Source organism: Solanum lycopersicum, chromosome 4, assembly GCF_036512215.1.
Source record: "Solanum lycopersicum chromosome 4, SLM_r2.1".
Lineage (NCBI taxonomy): Eukaryota > Viridiplantae > Streptophyta > Magnoliopsida > Solanales > Solanaceae > Solanum > Solanum lycopersicum.
The window spans coordinates 16,249,314-16,266,071 of record NC_090803.1 but is presented as its reverse complement, the minus strand read 5'-3'; the positions used below and the strand labels follow the sequence as shown (position 1 = coordinate 16,266,071).

Sequence of the window (16,758 nt, the reverse complement as noted above, 5' to 3'; positions counted from 1 at the left end):
ACAATATGACCTACATTCTTATCACATAAATTCATGTCAAATAACCATGTGCAATTATGTTCCAAATTTAACATCATCCTAACTAACATAAAGAATGATATTATCATATTCAAAATAAATTTTAATCTGTTAGACTATCTACACCTATCTAGACGATTTTCATTAATACTATCAAATTTCAAGTCAATCAAAGATCAGAAAATTTATGACCACTTAAGCTATGACCAAATTTGAAAAAACTAATCGTTTAGGCATAGTTTTATATTAAAATTTTCATCCTCTTATAATAATTATGTCATGAGCATAAGGCGTACATGTGTTCTTTCTTCGGCTAAAACACGAAACACCTTCTTATAACAAATTGTCCTCTCGATTAATACATCGTAGAATCAAATGTTATGTTTTTCCTTTCACACCAATGGAAAACCTTAATATCACTTCTTATGAATTAATTAAGCATTTCTTGTATCTCATGGTAAATCTCCATTTGTGTAAATGAATATTTACCACTTGTATTCTCTTAGAACAGTCTATACATGATACATTGAAGACATTCTAATAACTTAAATAAATAGATCACTTTCGTAAATCCTATTTATTAATCATAATTATCAATTCATGTATTGAAATCTTTCTATAGATATAAAATCTAAGAATTTTTTAATAATTTCAAATAAATAGAGCACATTAGAAACAATATTTATCAATTATAAATTCTTAACTTTTATTTATTTTTTGTGAGAAGGTGCAAAATAATGGTCACTGTGTATTGGGGATTTTTTTTTAAAATGATACATTAAGGTTTTGAAATAAGTGGGTGGTGACATAAGTCTTGTGTATTGAGTGTAGATGAAAATTATGTGATTAATGATTAAGGATTGTGTGAAGATGACAATTATGTGATTAATGATTAAGAATTGTGGAGTTGCCCTTAAGTTTATAAGTTGACAGTTAAATAAATCACATGTATCTACATATGACTATTATGTTGCGAGATCTAAGTCATATGCTGCTACTTAGATCTCGCAACATAATAGTCATATGTAGATACATGTGATTTATTTTCACCACAGAACATTCATATGTAGCAACATATGACTTAATCTCGGAACAGAATAGTCATATGTTGCTACATATTATATAACTAAAATATGTATCAACATGTTGATTATTTTTCACAACAAAACAGTCATACATAGCAACATATGACTTACATCTCGCAACGGAAAGTCATATGTTGCTACATATGATACAACTAAAATATGTAGCAATATATGATAAATTTTTCATAACAGAACAGTCATATGTAGTAACATATGACTTACATCTCGCAACAGAATAGCCATATGTAGCAACATATGATATAACTGAAAAAAAAATATAGCATGTGATTTATTTTTCACAACTTATTACATCTCGCAACAGAATAGTCATATTTTTCTACATATGATATCACTAAAAAATGCAGCAACATGTGATTTATTTTTCACAATAGAACAGTCATATGTAGGAACATATGACTTACATATCGCAATAGAATAGTCATATGTTGCTACATATGATATAACTAAAAAATTTAGTAACATGTGATTTGTTTTTCACAACAAAACAGTCATATGTAACAACATATTACTTACATATCGCAAAAGAATAGTCATATGTTGCTACACATGATATAACTAAAAAATGTATCAACATGTGGATTTATTCTTCACAACAAAAAAGTCATAAGTAGCAACATATGACTTACATCTCGCAACAGAATAGTCATATGTTGCTACATATGATACAACTAAAAAATATAGCAACATGTGATTTATTTTTCCCAACAGAACAGTCATATGTAGCAACATATGATTCAAATATCGCCACTGAATAGTCATATGTTTCTAGACATGCTATTTCTTCATAATTAGTAATTGTTTTTTAAATTATTTTGTTCACATACAAAGTCATTACTTGTAGGGATTGATTGTCGTGGTGAATGGATAGAGAAGAAAAATCGATTCATATGTTGTTGGGAGGATACTAAAAAATGAGAAGCCGGTTTAGTAGGGACGTATGTCGAAAGAAACATTTTGTATGATGATTTCTTTCATTTAGTTTTGCAAAAGTCTACATAGAACTGTAAATCACAAAAAGATCTTGTCATGAGTTACATTCCCCATTTTTTCATAATTAGAAAGTATTACTTTTTAGAATAACCGATCAATCTAGTTTGAGTGTTTATTTGGGAGGATTAGAGAAACCGCCGATATTAAAAGTCTACGTGGAAGAAACTTCTATCGAAGAGGATTATATTGTAGACCAAGACTAACAAGATATGTTTAATGATGAATTTCATCCTGCGGATATGGATAATCCTGATGAAGAAATTGGAATAGGTGAAGGTGAAGGTGAAGGTGAAGCTCAAGCTAAAGGGTCGGACCTTGAGAGCAAGTTTCCTCGCACACCTATAGTTCGCAGCAACAATCCATATGCTTCTCAAACTTCACGTGTGAATAATGTTAGAGATGATGGAACGGGATTTATAAGGGAATGACATTCAAAAACAAACAAGAAATGGAAAATACATTGAAAATTGCTTGTTGAAAAAAAAATTAGATTAAAAAAGGTGATCAATTCTCGTAATGTGTTTTCCTTTAGATGTTCATATCCGGATTGAAATTGCTGGTTGAGGGCTACGAAATTACAAGAAGTGACAGGTTTCCCATTAGAATCTATGAAAAGTACCATACGTCTTGTTCAAAGCATCTTACAAGTCATAATCCCCACGCCACGGCAAAAGTCATAGGTAAGTACTTTGAAAATAGGCTTCCCAATGGTAAAAGCCTATCCACAAGAGACATGTCAAATCAACTCCGTACAGAATAAGATTTTAAGGTAACATATTGGACGATTTATAAGGGCATGACATGCTAAGTCTAATGTTAGGGGAACACATGAGCACGGGTAGGCAGTGCTTAATAGGTACTGATATATGTTTGAAGTTGCGAATCCAGGAAGCAAGACGACATTGTCGCTCTATAAAAATGAGTGGCTCCAGTACTTCTTTGTATCATATTCTGCTAGGATAATTGGTTTTCAAGAAACGAGAAAAGTAATAGAAGTTGATGGTACATTTCTAAGAATCAAGTATGGAGGAGTCTGCTATCGGCGGTGGCACAAGATGCCGAGAATCATGTATTTCCAATGGCTTTTTGTGTCATAGACAAGGAATGTAATGCCTCATATGAATTTTTTAAAAAAATATGAGAAGCTTTGTAGATGATACTGATGAGTTGTGCATTATCTCTGATAGGCATCCAAGTATTCGAAAGACGGTTTCGAGAATCTGCCCTGCATCTCCTTATGGTTGTTGCATGAGATACCTTTGGAAAAATATTCGAAATAATTTTCAAAATTCAAAGGTAGTGTCCCATTTTTATAAAGCAGCAAAGGCGTACGATATATGTGAAATCAATGATCATTTCAATCAAATAAGAGATTTGGTACTAAAGGTAGTTGAAACTCTTGAACATATTGGATTTCACACATGGAAAAAGGCATTTTGCCCTGGAAATAGGTACCATCTCAATTGTTTTTATTTTTACTTTATGTGTTTTTTATGATTTTTATACATTACGATGTCAAACATCGTGGAATTGGTGAATGTTATGTTTGATGTTAAAAAAGAGTTTCCTATTGTCACTCTATTCAATGAAATAAACAGGATATTTGCATTGTTATTTCACAAGAGGCATATGGAACTGGTGCACTCCGCAAATAGATTTGTTCCTTCAATTTAAAACGAAATATCGGAGTATGTCAATGCGTGCAACAAGTTTTTGTCCATCAAATTGCTAACTACAAGTTCAGTGTCACTAGTCATGGAGATATTTCTACTATGGATCTAAAAAGAAGAATTTGTACTTGTACAATTTTTTATTTGGACAAACTATCTTGTGCACATGCCATGGAACCGATTCGATCCCAACATGGTGATGATTCGGGAAATCAGATTTACTTGTACTCCTCTCCATATTATTTAGTGGAATAATACATAATGACATATTGTCAGGAAATCCACCCGGTGCCAACTGAAGATTCTTGGATTGTCCCTTTGGATATCACACAGAGAGAAATACCTCCTCCATATGTTGATCCAAGTAAACCCGGAAGAAGTACATATAAGAGAAAGTGTGAAGTTGGTGAATCATTTCCAACAAGAAAAAATAAGTGTTCAGTATGTACGAACTTTGTCCACAAAAAAACTACATGCCCAAATCGAAATGCTCATAAGAAGTGTTAAGCATTGTGTTTTTGAATTTTAATGAATGTTCTTTCTTATTTGAGGATGACTCTATTATATAATCTTATTTAGACATGCCCAAATGTGTTATTTGTTTCTCTTCTTTGTTTCTGCGTCAACACATGTCAAATGTTGCTACAAGATATACTAGATGTGGCAACGTACTCAACAAATGTTGCTACAAGCGAATCATCTATGGAAACATATGACTCAAATTTTGCTACATATAATCATCTGTAGCAACATATGACTCAAATATTGTGACGGACAAATGTTGCGATATACGCATCAGTTGTAGCAACATTGACTCAAATGTTGCTACATATAATCATCTATATTAACGTCTACTTTTAAATAATGATTACTTGGGACTGTGCTTTTAGATATATTAGATATGACAACATATGTAATAAATGTTTCTAAAGACGAATTAGCTGTAGCAACATATGTCACATGTTGTGGCGTACGACTGTTGCTACATATACATATAACTCAAATGTTGCTACATATAATCATCTGTAGCAAAATATACTTTTAAATAATGATTACGAATTTTATTTTATATATATTAGACGTGGCAACATATGCAATAAATATTGCTAGAGACGAATCAACTATAGCAACATATGTTGTGACAGACGAATGTTGATACATATAATCATTTGTAGCAACATATGACTCAAATATTGCTACATATAATCATCTGTAGCAACATATACTTTTAAATAATGATTATGTGGGACTATGATTTTAGATATATTAGATGTGGAAAGGTATGCAATAAATGTTGTTACTGACGAATCAACATGTACAATTAATAATTACGACTCTTGAGTTCACTCTGTTGAAATGTTATGTCTTGCAACATTTCAAAATTGTTGGCCTTTATAAGAACACAAGAAGGGAGAGATAAGTTAAAAGTTTTCTTCTCTTCTTTTTCATTCTAAAAAAATTGCTTCAACTAGTTTAAACCTCTTCGAATCCGTTCCCACCGAACTAGTAATTCTTATCATTGAAAGGGTTGCTTCATACTCTAGAAGATTTAGTTAATGTTAAATTATGTTCTTGGTTAATCAATGAAGTTGGTAATGAACATTATGTATATCAGAAGGTTTTATTGGTCAGCTTTCCCACTGAACCTACATGGACGACGAATGAACATGTCGTGTCTTTCATGAATATTTAAATAGCATCGGAGAACTTAGAAGACTTATATAGAAAAGGCGTAGTAATTTTACATTTTTTAGTTCTTTTTTACCTTGCATCAACTTATTTTGTAATCTTAATGTGTTGTGTCTTTTATAGTTTGATTTTTTCAATCGTAATGATCCAACAGCACTGAGAATGGTTAAAAAAGTAGAAGAAGGTGGCCATGGAGGTGCAGAATATGTGCTTGCTGTATATCAATATTTGAAGGCGGTATTTCCATGAGAGAAGACTTGATGTACCTTGAAAACATAAAAAAAAATATGCCAGTAATAGTGAGAAGATGTTGACACCATTTGCAGTGCATTTTAAATCTATTGTGGGTGCAAGAACCTCATATTTTGGGTGTAAGACGCATTTACAACCCCAACAAAATGCCCGCAGGATTGGTTGGCCCAGAGGAAGTGACGATGAAGACAATATTTGTTCCGAATTATGTATTTGTGATGTAGAACTAGATTATCTAATTAAATTTCTTCCTCATACTAGTGTGTGGGAATAATTTAATTTAATCAATGTTGAAGATGATGTTGATTTTATTATTTTTTGAATTTATTTTTAAATTATATATGTGGCAACATATTATATCACATATGGTGAAAATGTTGTCTTCACTTGTTTCGTACTTATTCTCGAATTATGATATAACAAATTATGGTCGTATACAATACTCTTCATTGTTAAACCTTATTATTATTGATTATTTATGTTTTAAATCGATAGAATCATCTATTAGTGTCTCGTTGATTTTTCATCTGTGGCAACATATGGAGTTTCTGTTATTAAATTCACAACATAAAACGAAATTGTTGAAACATATAATTATAACAAATAACTTTTTTGGGGCTTAATTCAATTAAATTGTCACGTGATTCGATATTTAGCACAAATATATAGTCCTAAAAAAACTCTAAGTAACAAATTATCGTCGTTAACAACACTCTCCATTGGATTATAGAAATTATATTATTTACAAAGGCTATCATCTCACTAGTTCATCATACATTGTCCTAGTAAGTCCATATGATAGTTATATAACACAATTCTAAATCATTGTTCCAAATTTTATTCCTTATTATTATTGATTATTTATGTTCTAAATCACTAAAATTTGGTTCAAATTTCCATTTTTCCTTACCAAAATCGATCGAATTGTCTATTAGTTTCTCCTTCGCTACGTATGCAGTTTCTGTTGTTAAATGTGTAACATATAACGAAGCTGTTTCAACATATAATTATAACAAATGACTTTTTTGGGGCTCAATTCAATTAAATTGTCATGTAATTCGATATGTAACACCAATATATAGCCCTACAACATATCTAAGTAACAAATTATGGTCGTTAACAACACTCTCCATTGGATTATATCAATTTTATTTATAAAGACAATCATCTCACTAGTTCATCATACATTGTCCTAGTAAATCCATATGATAGTTATATAACACCCTTCTATCGTTGTTCTGAATGATATATCTTATTATTATTGATTTTTTGTGTTCTAAATCACTAAAATTTGGTTCAAGTTTCAATTTTTCCTTTCCTAAATCGATAGAATCGTCTATTAGTGTCTCCTTGATTTTTCATCTGTCGTAACATATGCAGTTTTAGCTGTTAAATTCGCCACATATAACGAAACTGTTGCAACATATAACTATAACAAATAACTCTTTGTTAAAAGTGGTCCAATGATAGGCAAAGCCCATTTTGTTTAACAAAAAGTAAAATAGGCCCAACCCATTCTAAAATATGTTTTCAATCTCATTTCAAGAATAGGGTTTTCAAACTTTTCATCTTTGCTGCTTCAGTTATGGCGCCTTTTTTCAAATCTGATTTGATTTTCTGTTAGTCACATAGTTTAATATTTGATTCGCGTTTGGTTAAACCGAATTTCAGTACTTCAATGGTATGATGTCAAATGCTATACTAAGTCAAATTTGTGATAATGAAAATTATACTATGTTGAATGTTATAATATATTGCAAACATGGAGATCTACTTTCAATGCAAACTTCATGGTCAAAAGACAATCCAGGCTACAGATTTTGGTCTTGTCCATGATATCTTATATGTGTGTTTATTTGTAAAATATTTTGGAGATTTTAGATCTCTTTATTTTTATTTAATTAAAATTTATTTCTTTGTGATATTTTAGGAGAATTCATGCAACTTCTTTAGATGGAGGGATCGTGAAGATGTTGATATACAATCCAAGTTCGTTATTCTCCGATTGGCAAACAAAATCAAGGAGTTGGACACTGTTGATGAAAGTCATATCAAAAGAAGTACAAAATGGGGTATGAAGGAGAAGAAAAAGACTGAATGTTGTAGCATTTGGAAGCCAATGTTTGTGTTATTTGGTTTTTTCTTGTATTTCTAAGCATTACCAAGAAGAATTTTGTAGAGGATAGAAAATCATTATGTAGTTGTGTACAACCAATACAATAATCATAGTTGTGGAATTAAATAGACGTAGTCTTGCAACCCAGATCAAACAACAAATTATCATGTAGTCGTGATGAAAGAATGTTGCGATATACGCTTTAGCAATAGCAATATATGACTCAGATGTTACTACATATAATCATCTATAGCAACATCTGAATCAAATGCTGCTACATATAATCACCTATACCAACATATGACTTAAATGTTGCTACAACATATTCGTCTGTAGCAACATATGCCACATGTCGTGATGGACAAATGTGATATACGCATCAGCTATAGCAATATCTGACGCAAATGTTGCTACACCTGATTCATTTGTAGCAACATATGCCACATGTTATGACAGATTAATGTTGCGATATATGCATCAGTTGTAGCAACATATGACTTAGATGTTGCTACATATAATCATCTGTAGAAATATCTGACTCAAATGTTGCTAATATAATAACATATACCAATATATGGCTCAAATGTTTCTACAGTTGATTCGTCTATAGATACATATGCCACATGTCATAATGGACGAATCTTGTGATATACGCATCAGTTGCAGCAATATCTGACACAAATATTGCTAAAGCTGATTCATCTGTATCAACATATGCCACATGTTGTGACGGATGAATGTTGCGATATACACATCAGTTGTATCAACATATGACTTAGATGTTGCTACATATAATCATCTATAGAAACATCTGACTCAAATTTTGCTACATATAATCACCTACACCAACATATGACTCAAATGTTTCTACAACTTATTCGTCTGTAGCAACATATGCCACAATGTCATAATGGACGAATGTTGCGATATACGCATCAGTTGTAGCAACATCTTACTCAAATGTTGCTATAACTGATTTGCCTTTAGCAACATATGCCACATGTAATGATGGACGAATGTTGTGATATATACATTAGCGTTGTAGAAACATATGACTCATATTTTTCAACATGTAATCATTTGTAGAAACATCTAACTCAAATGTTTCTACATATAATCACCTATACCAACATATCACTCAAATGTTGCTACAGCTGATTCGTCTGTTGCAACATATGTCATATGTCATGATGGACAAATGTTGCGATACACGCATCGGCCGTAGCAACATCTGAATCAAATGTTTCTACAGCTGATTCGTCTATAGCAACATATGCCACATGTTTTGACAGAAAAATGTTGTGATATACACATCAGCTCTAGAAACATATGACTCAGAGGTTGCTACATATATTCATATGTAGCAACATCTGACTCAAATGATGCTATATATAATAACCTATACTAACATATGACTCAAATGTTGCTACAGTTTATTCGTCTGTAGCAACATATGCCACATTTCGTGATGGATGAATATTGCAATATACGCATCAACTATAGCAATATTTGACTCAAATGTTGCTACATAAAATCATCTATAGCAACATATGAAACAAATGTTGCTACATATAATCATCTGTAGCAACATCTTACTCAAATATTGTGATATACGAATCATATGTAGCGACATATGCCAAATATTGTGATAGACAAATTGATAGAATAAACATTGTCTTTAATTACATTGTCTTTAAGATATAATAAAATAACATATTCTAGAAATGAAACATTATCTTTTATTATAAGCATAATGTCAATGCTTTAAGCACTCAGATATTATCTCATTACCCCAAATATATTGCATCTGTTCAATTAGAATGTAACATAATAGTGAACTGGGTGGATGTAATTCTGTCTGACTAATCATGTGCTCAATGAATGCAATGGAATATGACCCGCATGCCGCTCTACTAACATTTTGTACCATAGGTTCTATTTGACCGTTAAATTCCCATGGTTGTGTGAGCAACTTATCTGGCAAATAATTCATTATTCCACTCTGTTTAAGCAATTTAGGCATCAACTCAAACACATGTTGTATGAGTGTGAAAAAATGTCATTTTCCATAATCACCAGGTTGCAGTCACAAACATTGATCAATCCCTCGTGCAAGACAATCTTGATAGTTACGAAATGATTCCACAAAATGATCATGTGTTTCGAAATCCTTTTTGCATCAATCTAATCCATGCCTCCAGGAGTTGGCCTAATACTCCTGACATAGTCAATCATATCATCATCCCATACAAAGTCATCTAGTAACTGACTCATGCTTTTACCACCTAACATTCTATCTCTGGTTCATAGTAGTCGCAATATGTGTTACAAATGTTGCTACAGTTGAATCATCTGTAGCAACACATGTCACATGTTGTAACACATGACTCGTCTGTCGCAACATTTGACACAAATGTTGCTAAAGATGAATCATCTGTAGCAACATGTGTCACACATGTTTCTACAGATGAATTGTCTGTTGCGAAATGTGTCACAAATGTTGCTACAGATGAATCATATGTATCAACATGTGTAACATGTCGCAACACATGAGTTGTTTATCGCAACATGTGTCACAAATATTGCTACAGATGAATTATCTGTAGCAACATTTGTGTCACATGTCGCAACACATGATTCCGCTGTAGTAACATTTGTGTCACATATTGCTACAGACGAGTCATGTGTTGCAACATGTGACACAAGTAGCTATAGATGATTCATCTATAGCAACATTTGTGACACACGTTGTGGCAGACAATTCATCTATAGCAACAAATGAATTATATGTAACAACATGTGACACAAATGTAGCAACATATGCTTGTAATATACTAATAATAACTTATTGCATCAACAAGAGGGTTAAAAAGATCTAGAATATGCCCTTCTTTTGTAGCTTTTGTTCTTGTCATCAACCATCTCATCATCCTTGGGGATGATCTCTCTTCTGCTACAATTAATTAGTGGGTAAAATAAGGAATTGCGTCAAATGCCCAGGCCTATAAAAAAGGAAAACCTGTTAGTAATCAAATGTTGAATTATTACTTAATATAGTATAAAAAGATTAAAAACATTCAGCTTTACAATGAAAGACCATGGAAAACCAAACAAGTTGATGGTCTTTTCTCTTAAAGGACTCAACATCTAGTCGACAGTTAGATAAAAGCTCTCATGAACCCATGGTAGTTCATGAAAGCTTCAATATCCTGACAGAAATTGACATACTTTAAAAGTATGTTGTTTCCCGGATCCTTCGTCAAAAGAATATTATGTGTAAACCAAAGTAAGCCCAATGACTCCTTGTGCGTCCTTCTTGTATCCTCCCATTCCAACAAACTTAATAAGTCCGAATTTTTAAAGCTTTTGCCAACAAGGTACATCAAGTCATGCTCCACAGTTGGCAGTGGTTGTTTTCCTTCTTCTTCTACTTCTTTAATTAATTTCTTTTGTCGTGGTTCTGTTTTAACAATGTATCCAGGGATGCACTCAACAGGAGGATGACTTTTTAGCCCTGTACTATGGCAAACTCTCTTATGCCAAAGAAAACTGGCATGCCACAATAATTAATAAGAATTTCATCCTTCTTATTGGGATTTTCAAAAATGAACCTTCTTTTCAAAAGTTTATACACGATGGTCATTTGAAAATGTGGAAGTTGATCAATGGGTAAATAAAAAAAATAACCAAAACAGCTATTTCTGAAAAAATCTTCCAATTGATTTCTCTTGAGGATATCCCTGAATTTGACGAAAGGTCTTCCCAGGATTGCCCTAATGATGTTGTCACCATTAGCATAAGGCTGAAAATGCACCGGGAAAGTTTATGAATTGATGATTTTAATCCCATCATCAGCACTAGCATTGAAATCTTCATGAAGTTCTTGTTCTTCTTCATGAACTTCATTTGTTTTTCTTGTTGTGCCACAACAACTACTTCTTTATTTTCCCCTTCTTCCTGAACTTCATTTATTTTTCCTTGTTCCTCAACTTCTTGTTTTCCATCTTCTTCCTCCACTACTTGTCTTTGTTCAATTTTTTTTTGACAAAATTCTACTTCTTCTTGAGAATAAGAAACTGCTTCAGTTGCAAGTTTTTCTAAAAGTGTAGTATTTTTGTTCCTCTTCCTATGAATTTTAGACCTAGCCTTCTTCTGGATCTTTGTTTGGTCAGATGTATCAATATCAAGTTTTCTTTTGACAGGAGCCATTATATTTGTATCTGCAACAAAAAAAATAAAATATTTGAAAGCCACACATTCATGAGCGACAACCACAAGTCAAAACAGGGCAATAAGAAGATAAGCACATGCATATTAAACCCTAATTAAATGTTACCTTACCTGAGAAGATATATATCAATGATAAAGTAGAAATTATGAGGACAACACCGCCTTGCTGTAGAAGATGATCTGTGAAGGAGGACTAAGAGAATGGAAGAGAACAAGGAGAAGTTGCCAGTAGAGAAGAACTAAATAAATGTTCAGGAATACGAATCGACATTTATAGAAGAGAGAGGAGAGAGGAGAGAGTAGAGAGGGAAAATTAAAATTAAAACTGGTCAATTTTTTTTAATTTTGACAATTCAAACTGTGACATATGTTGCTACATATATAATATTTGTTGCTACATATATACTAATTGTTGCAACATATAATTTTTTCGTGTTTATTACTACAGAAACTACATATATAGAAGAGAAATTAGTATAAATAAATTAATCTTGTGGAATACAAAATGACATTTATAGAACAGAGGAGAGAAGAGAGAGGGAAAATGAAAATAAAGTCGTTCATTTTTGTTTTTTAATCTTGACAATTCAAACCGTGGACATATGTTGCTACATATATACTATCTGTTGCTACATATATACTATCTGTTGCTACATATATACTATCTGTTGCTACATATATACGAACTGTTGCTACATATATACTATCTGTTGCTATAGATATACTATCAGTCGCGATATATATACTACTTGTTGCTACATATATGGTATCTGTTGCTACATCTATACTATCAGTTTCTACGTTTATACGAATTGTTGCAACATATAATTTCGTCGTGTTTATTACTACCAAAATAACATTTTAAGAACACTTGAACAATTGTTTTATACAACTTATCAACAAAAAGGTAATTCACAATGATATGATATACATAACACAACCTATCTAATCAATGGTTGTAAACTCAATATATTCATTGATCTTAGATTTTATTTTTTTTGGTTCTACGCATCCCTGTGTCTTCATTATTACTAACGTAACCATTTCGAGCCTTTACAATCCCATAATTCCATGGGAGTGAAGAATATCTCAAGTGAAAGGTGTCAGCATTAATTTCACATGATGGTACTTGTAATCCATCACTCAAATACTCAGTGTATGCAACAACAAAAATCCCACAATCTTTGCATGTTATATCATCAAATAGAAAATATAATAACATCACATTTCAATACTCGTATGACAAAATAATATTGTGATACTTACAGACTACTGATTTCTTGTTGGACAATACCAGTAACATGACTGACTTCAAATGGGTAAGATTTGTACTTTCCTTGGTAGCATTTAAGAACTTACAAGTTGGTTCACCCATTGCTCAAAAAATCCACTAAACTTAAGGTACTTTGGCAACATTGTAGCCATCTTTTGAATCTCGGGGGATAGTTTTATATTAGATCTATTTGAAGACATGAAATCATACACTTTTATATACCGTTCATTCAATGCAACGACTACCAAGACCAAATGGAATTCCCAATTACTATTTGCAGGGACATGAACATCATCCGTCAAGTGCCAAGACATTCCAGAAGGTATAGCATACCCTTTCACTATGTCAATAATTTTGTCCTCATATTCACTAGAATTTTCAATGTATGTTTTTAAAAGAACAACTAGTGGTGGTATATTGATATTCATACTGAATCTTTTGCTTCGACTTCTTATGCAAATAGTAAAATATGACATCCACAGACTACACACATGCATGAAACAAGTGTATCAATTTAATTGTATATATTCATGTACTAAACATTACATATAAAACTGAGCTGACCTATTGGGCTGAGATATTACGAAGAATCAGTCATTATTCATTGGAAATGTAACTACTAAATCAAGTTCCTCAAATTCAAGTTTTGAGCAATTGGCTATGTAGTGACCCTCCTTGTTTCCTCTACAATTGTGTAATCGTTATAAGTCATTATATATTGGACAACAACAATAAATTCTAATAATAGTTGAATGACTTTATTTGCTTTACTTTACTTACTTTTCTGCATGATGCTTGTAAAGACCTTCTTTTATCCATTGCGAGAAGGATGACATTAGTTCAGTTTGACCCTCGCCGTCAATGTTAAAACCTTCAAATGGATATTGTTGTTGCACATCACAACTGACAACTTTGACTTTCTTCCCTTTCTTTTTCGCTTTCACTTTTTCTTTCTGCTTCTCCTTCTCCTTCTCCATCTCCATATCCTTTGACTTCTTCTTCTTCTCCTTCTCCTTCTCCTGTTTTTCCTTCTTCTCTTTCTCCTTCTCTTCATTTTCGTTCTTCTCCCTCTCCTTCTCCTTCTTTGCCCTCTTCTCATTCTCCTCCTTTGCCTTCTTCTCCTTTTCCTTCTCCTTCTCCTCCTTTGCCTTCTTCTCCTTTTCTTTCTTCTCAATAATCATAGAAAGTGTTTGAGAAATAGATTTTTTCAACCTTTTACATTTCAAAGGATGTGAGGTCTTCTTGGATCTTTGCACATCAGTGTTATGAGATATTTCCTTCAAATTATCAGTGAGTTTTTTTAACATGACTAACAAAATAATCATGTTGTTGCTCACATTCTTCGCAAAGACAAAAAGAGCATTTCATGTTAAAATATTGAATTGTGGACATGTATGAAGCTTGTTGTATCATTTCATCTACAAGGTAAATAAAAAAATATTGAGATTTTACGATTCATTATAAAATAATAATACCAGTATGTTGCAACCGATGGATAGTCTGTTGCGATAAATTAACATATATGTAGCCACATATTTACCTGTTGTTGCACAACATATCCATCTTATGTAGCAACAGATGCATCATATGTTGATACATCTATACAGATTATTGCAACAATTGAATCTTATGTGGTAGCAGATGACAAACATATCAACTTACAATTTATTATAAAATAATATTAGCAGTATGTTACAACCGATGGATAGTATGTTTCGATAAATTTACATTATGTTGCCATATATGTACCTGCTTTTGCGCAACATATATATATTGTGTAGTGACAGATGCATCATATGTTGACACATCTGTACCGATTATTGCAACATTTGAATCATATGTGACAATAGATGACAAACATATCACTAAAATGTGGCAACATACGTTAAAATCATATCAACAAATTGGCCAAAAAAAGAACAGCAATAGCAACAGCAACAAAAAACGACTTTGCACTGAATAATAACATTAAAGATGCATTTCCTCAAAATAAGAATTTTTTGAGTTGGCTGATTTTCTTTCAAAAAGTATAAATAATACAAACCATTAAGTCGATTATTCAGTTTTTACACCTAGAGAACATTTTATTGTTTATTAATCCAAGTAAAAAATTTCGAAAATTATAAATTATTTCAAAAAATAGCTTACCCATTTCTAGTCGAACACAATTAAAGATCAGAAAGATGAGAGAGTAATAGAGGACTAGAGAGGAAGAGTAACGATTGCAGAGGGAGAGTAACGACGGATTGTCGAATTTCTAAGGAAGAAAAAGAAGAAAAGAAGAGAGATAAGAGAGGAGGGAATATGAAAAGATTTTTCTTTTTAAATGATTTGATTTAAATTATAAAAGTGTGTTTTTTTGTATTTTATAAAAAATTTGAAAGTTTTGAAAATGTTAATTTAATCCCATAATTAGTTAATTACATTTTAAAGAAGATTTGATCGGCTCTTGATCAATCTGTCACCAAAAAGAAAAACGAGAATTATTAGACACCTTTCACTTAATTTTCTCATGTAAACTCTTTGACTAGAGAATACTGACATGCATCCAAGACGATCATAAACAAAATTTGATAGGAATTATCAAACGAATCTTTTCATTAAAAAAATCACTTTCTCATGATCATGTCATTGATATCTAATTCACTAATGGACAAACAAAACAAAAGAACCTAACTACAAATTCTTTAAACTAGTCAAAAAGGGAGCACAAATCGAGATCTAACAACCACAAATTGGTTAAAATTATTAGCTTGAATCCACTTGTAAGATATGTTAATCTTTCTAAAGTGACGAATTTTACAATCACCCAAGCTATATCAATATTTAAGCCACCTATTGAACTATTCATTCAGGTAAAAGGAATAGTAATTACTACTAATTTCCATGAAAACAGTGGGATATCCTAGGTACCAGCCTATGCCCCACATGTGAGATGTTTTGAAAAAAAACTTTCCACCAAATAGAAATCACCTTGTCATCCACAGCCACAAGGAAAACCATTAATTATATTTTTTTTATTTTCACTTGAATCAATTAAATAAAAAGCAATAGCAGCCCTTTATTATATAAAATATAAAGTTGAACTATCATGTAGATAAAAAATCGATCAAAGTAACACGAATAATGGTTGTTGACGTAGCTGGACCCGACGAAAAATAAATATATATCTGAAGGAATTTCACATGTATCAAACATAAAATTTTAGGTGATCTTTTTTAGATGTAAGTAAGGCTCTTGATGCCAATTGTTTGAAAATTGTACACGCACAGTGAAAGCATATAAGGATCTTTAATATTTACATACAATAATACTGACCAATACCATTTATGCTAGAACACATGCAGAAATTTAATTCGATAAATATCTCTTGAAGGGTGAGCGGATACCTTCAAGCGAATCCCCAACATAGAC

General features: G+C 31.9%; 1 protein-coding gene across 1 annotated transcript; it reads right to left on the bottom strand.

Moving 5' to 3' along the window:
* Positions 1-11,536: 11,536 nt before the first annotated feature.
* Positions 11,537-14,651, bottom strand: LOC138347967 (uncharacterized). The gene is made up of 5 exons (XM_069296575.1): positions 14,125-14,651; positions 13,431-13,713; positions 12,183-12,264; positions 11,700-12,061; positions 11,537-11,614 (listed from the first exon to the last, which is right to left on the bottom strand). The coding sequence occupies exons 1-5, from the start codon at positions 14,649-14,651 to the stop codon at positions 11,537-11,539; spliced, it is 1,332 nt and encodes a 443-aa protein (XP_069152676.1).
* Between the last annotated feature and the right edge of the window lie 2,107 nt (positions 14,652-16,758).

Bases quoted from the DNA above. Each gene is read 5' to 3' on its own strand.
- LOC138347967 (XM_069296575.1), bottom strand. From the start codon at position 14,651: ATGTTAAAAAAACTCACTGATAATTTGAAGGAAATATCTCATAACACT. The intron at 13,714-14,124 runs GTAAGTAAAGTA...TGAAAATTCTAG, and splicing joins TACAAGCATCATGCAGAAAA to TGAATATGAGGACAAAATTA. The intron at 12,062-12,182 runs GTAAGGTAACAT...TTTTTGTTGCAG, and splicing joins ATTGATATATATCTTCTCAG to ATACAAATATAATGGCTCCT.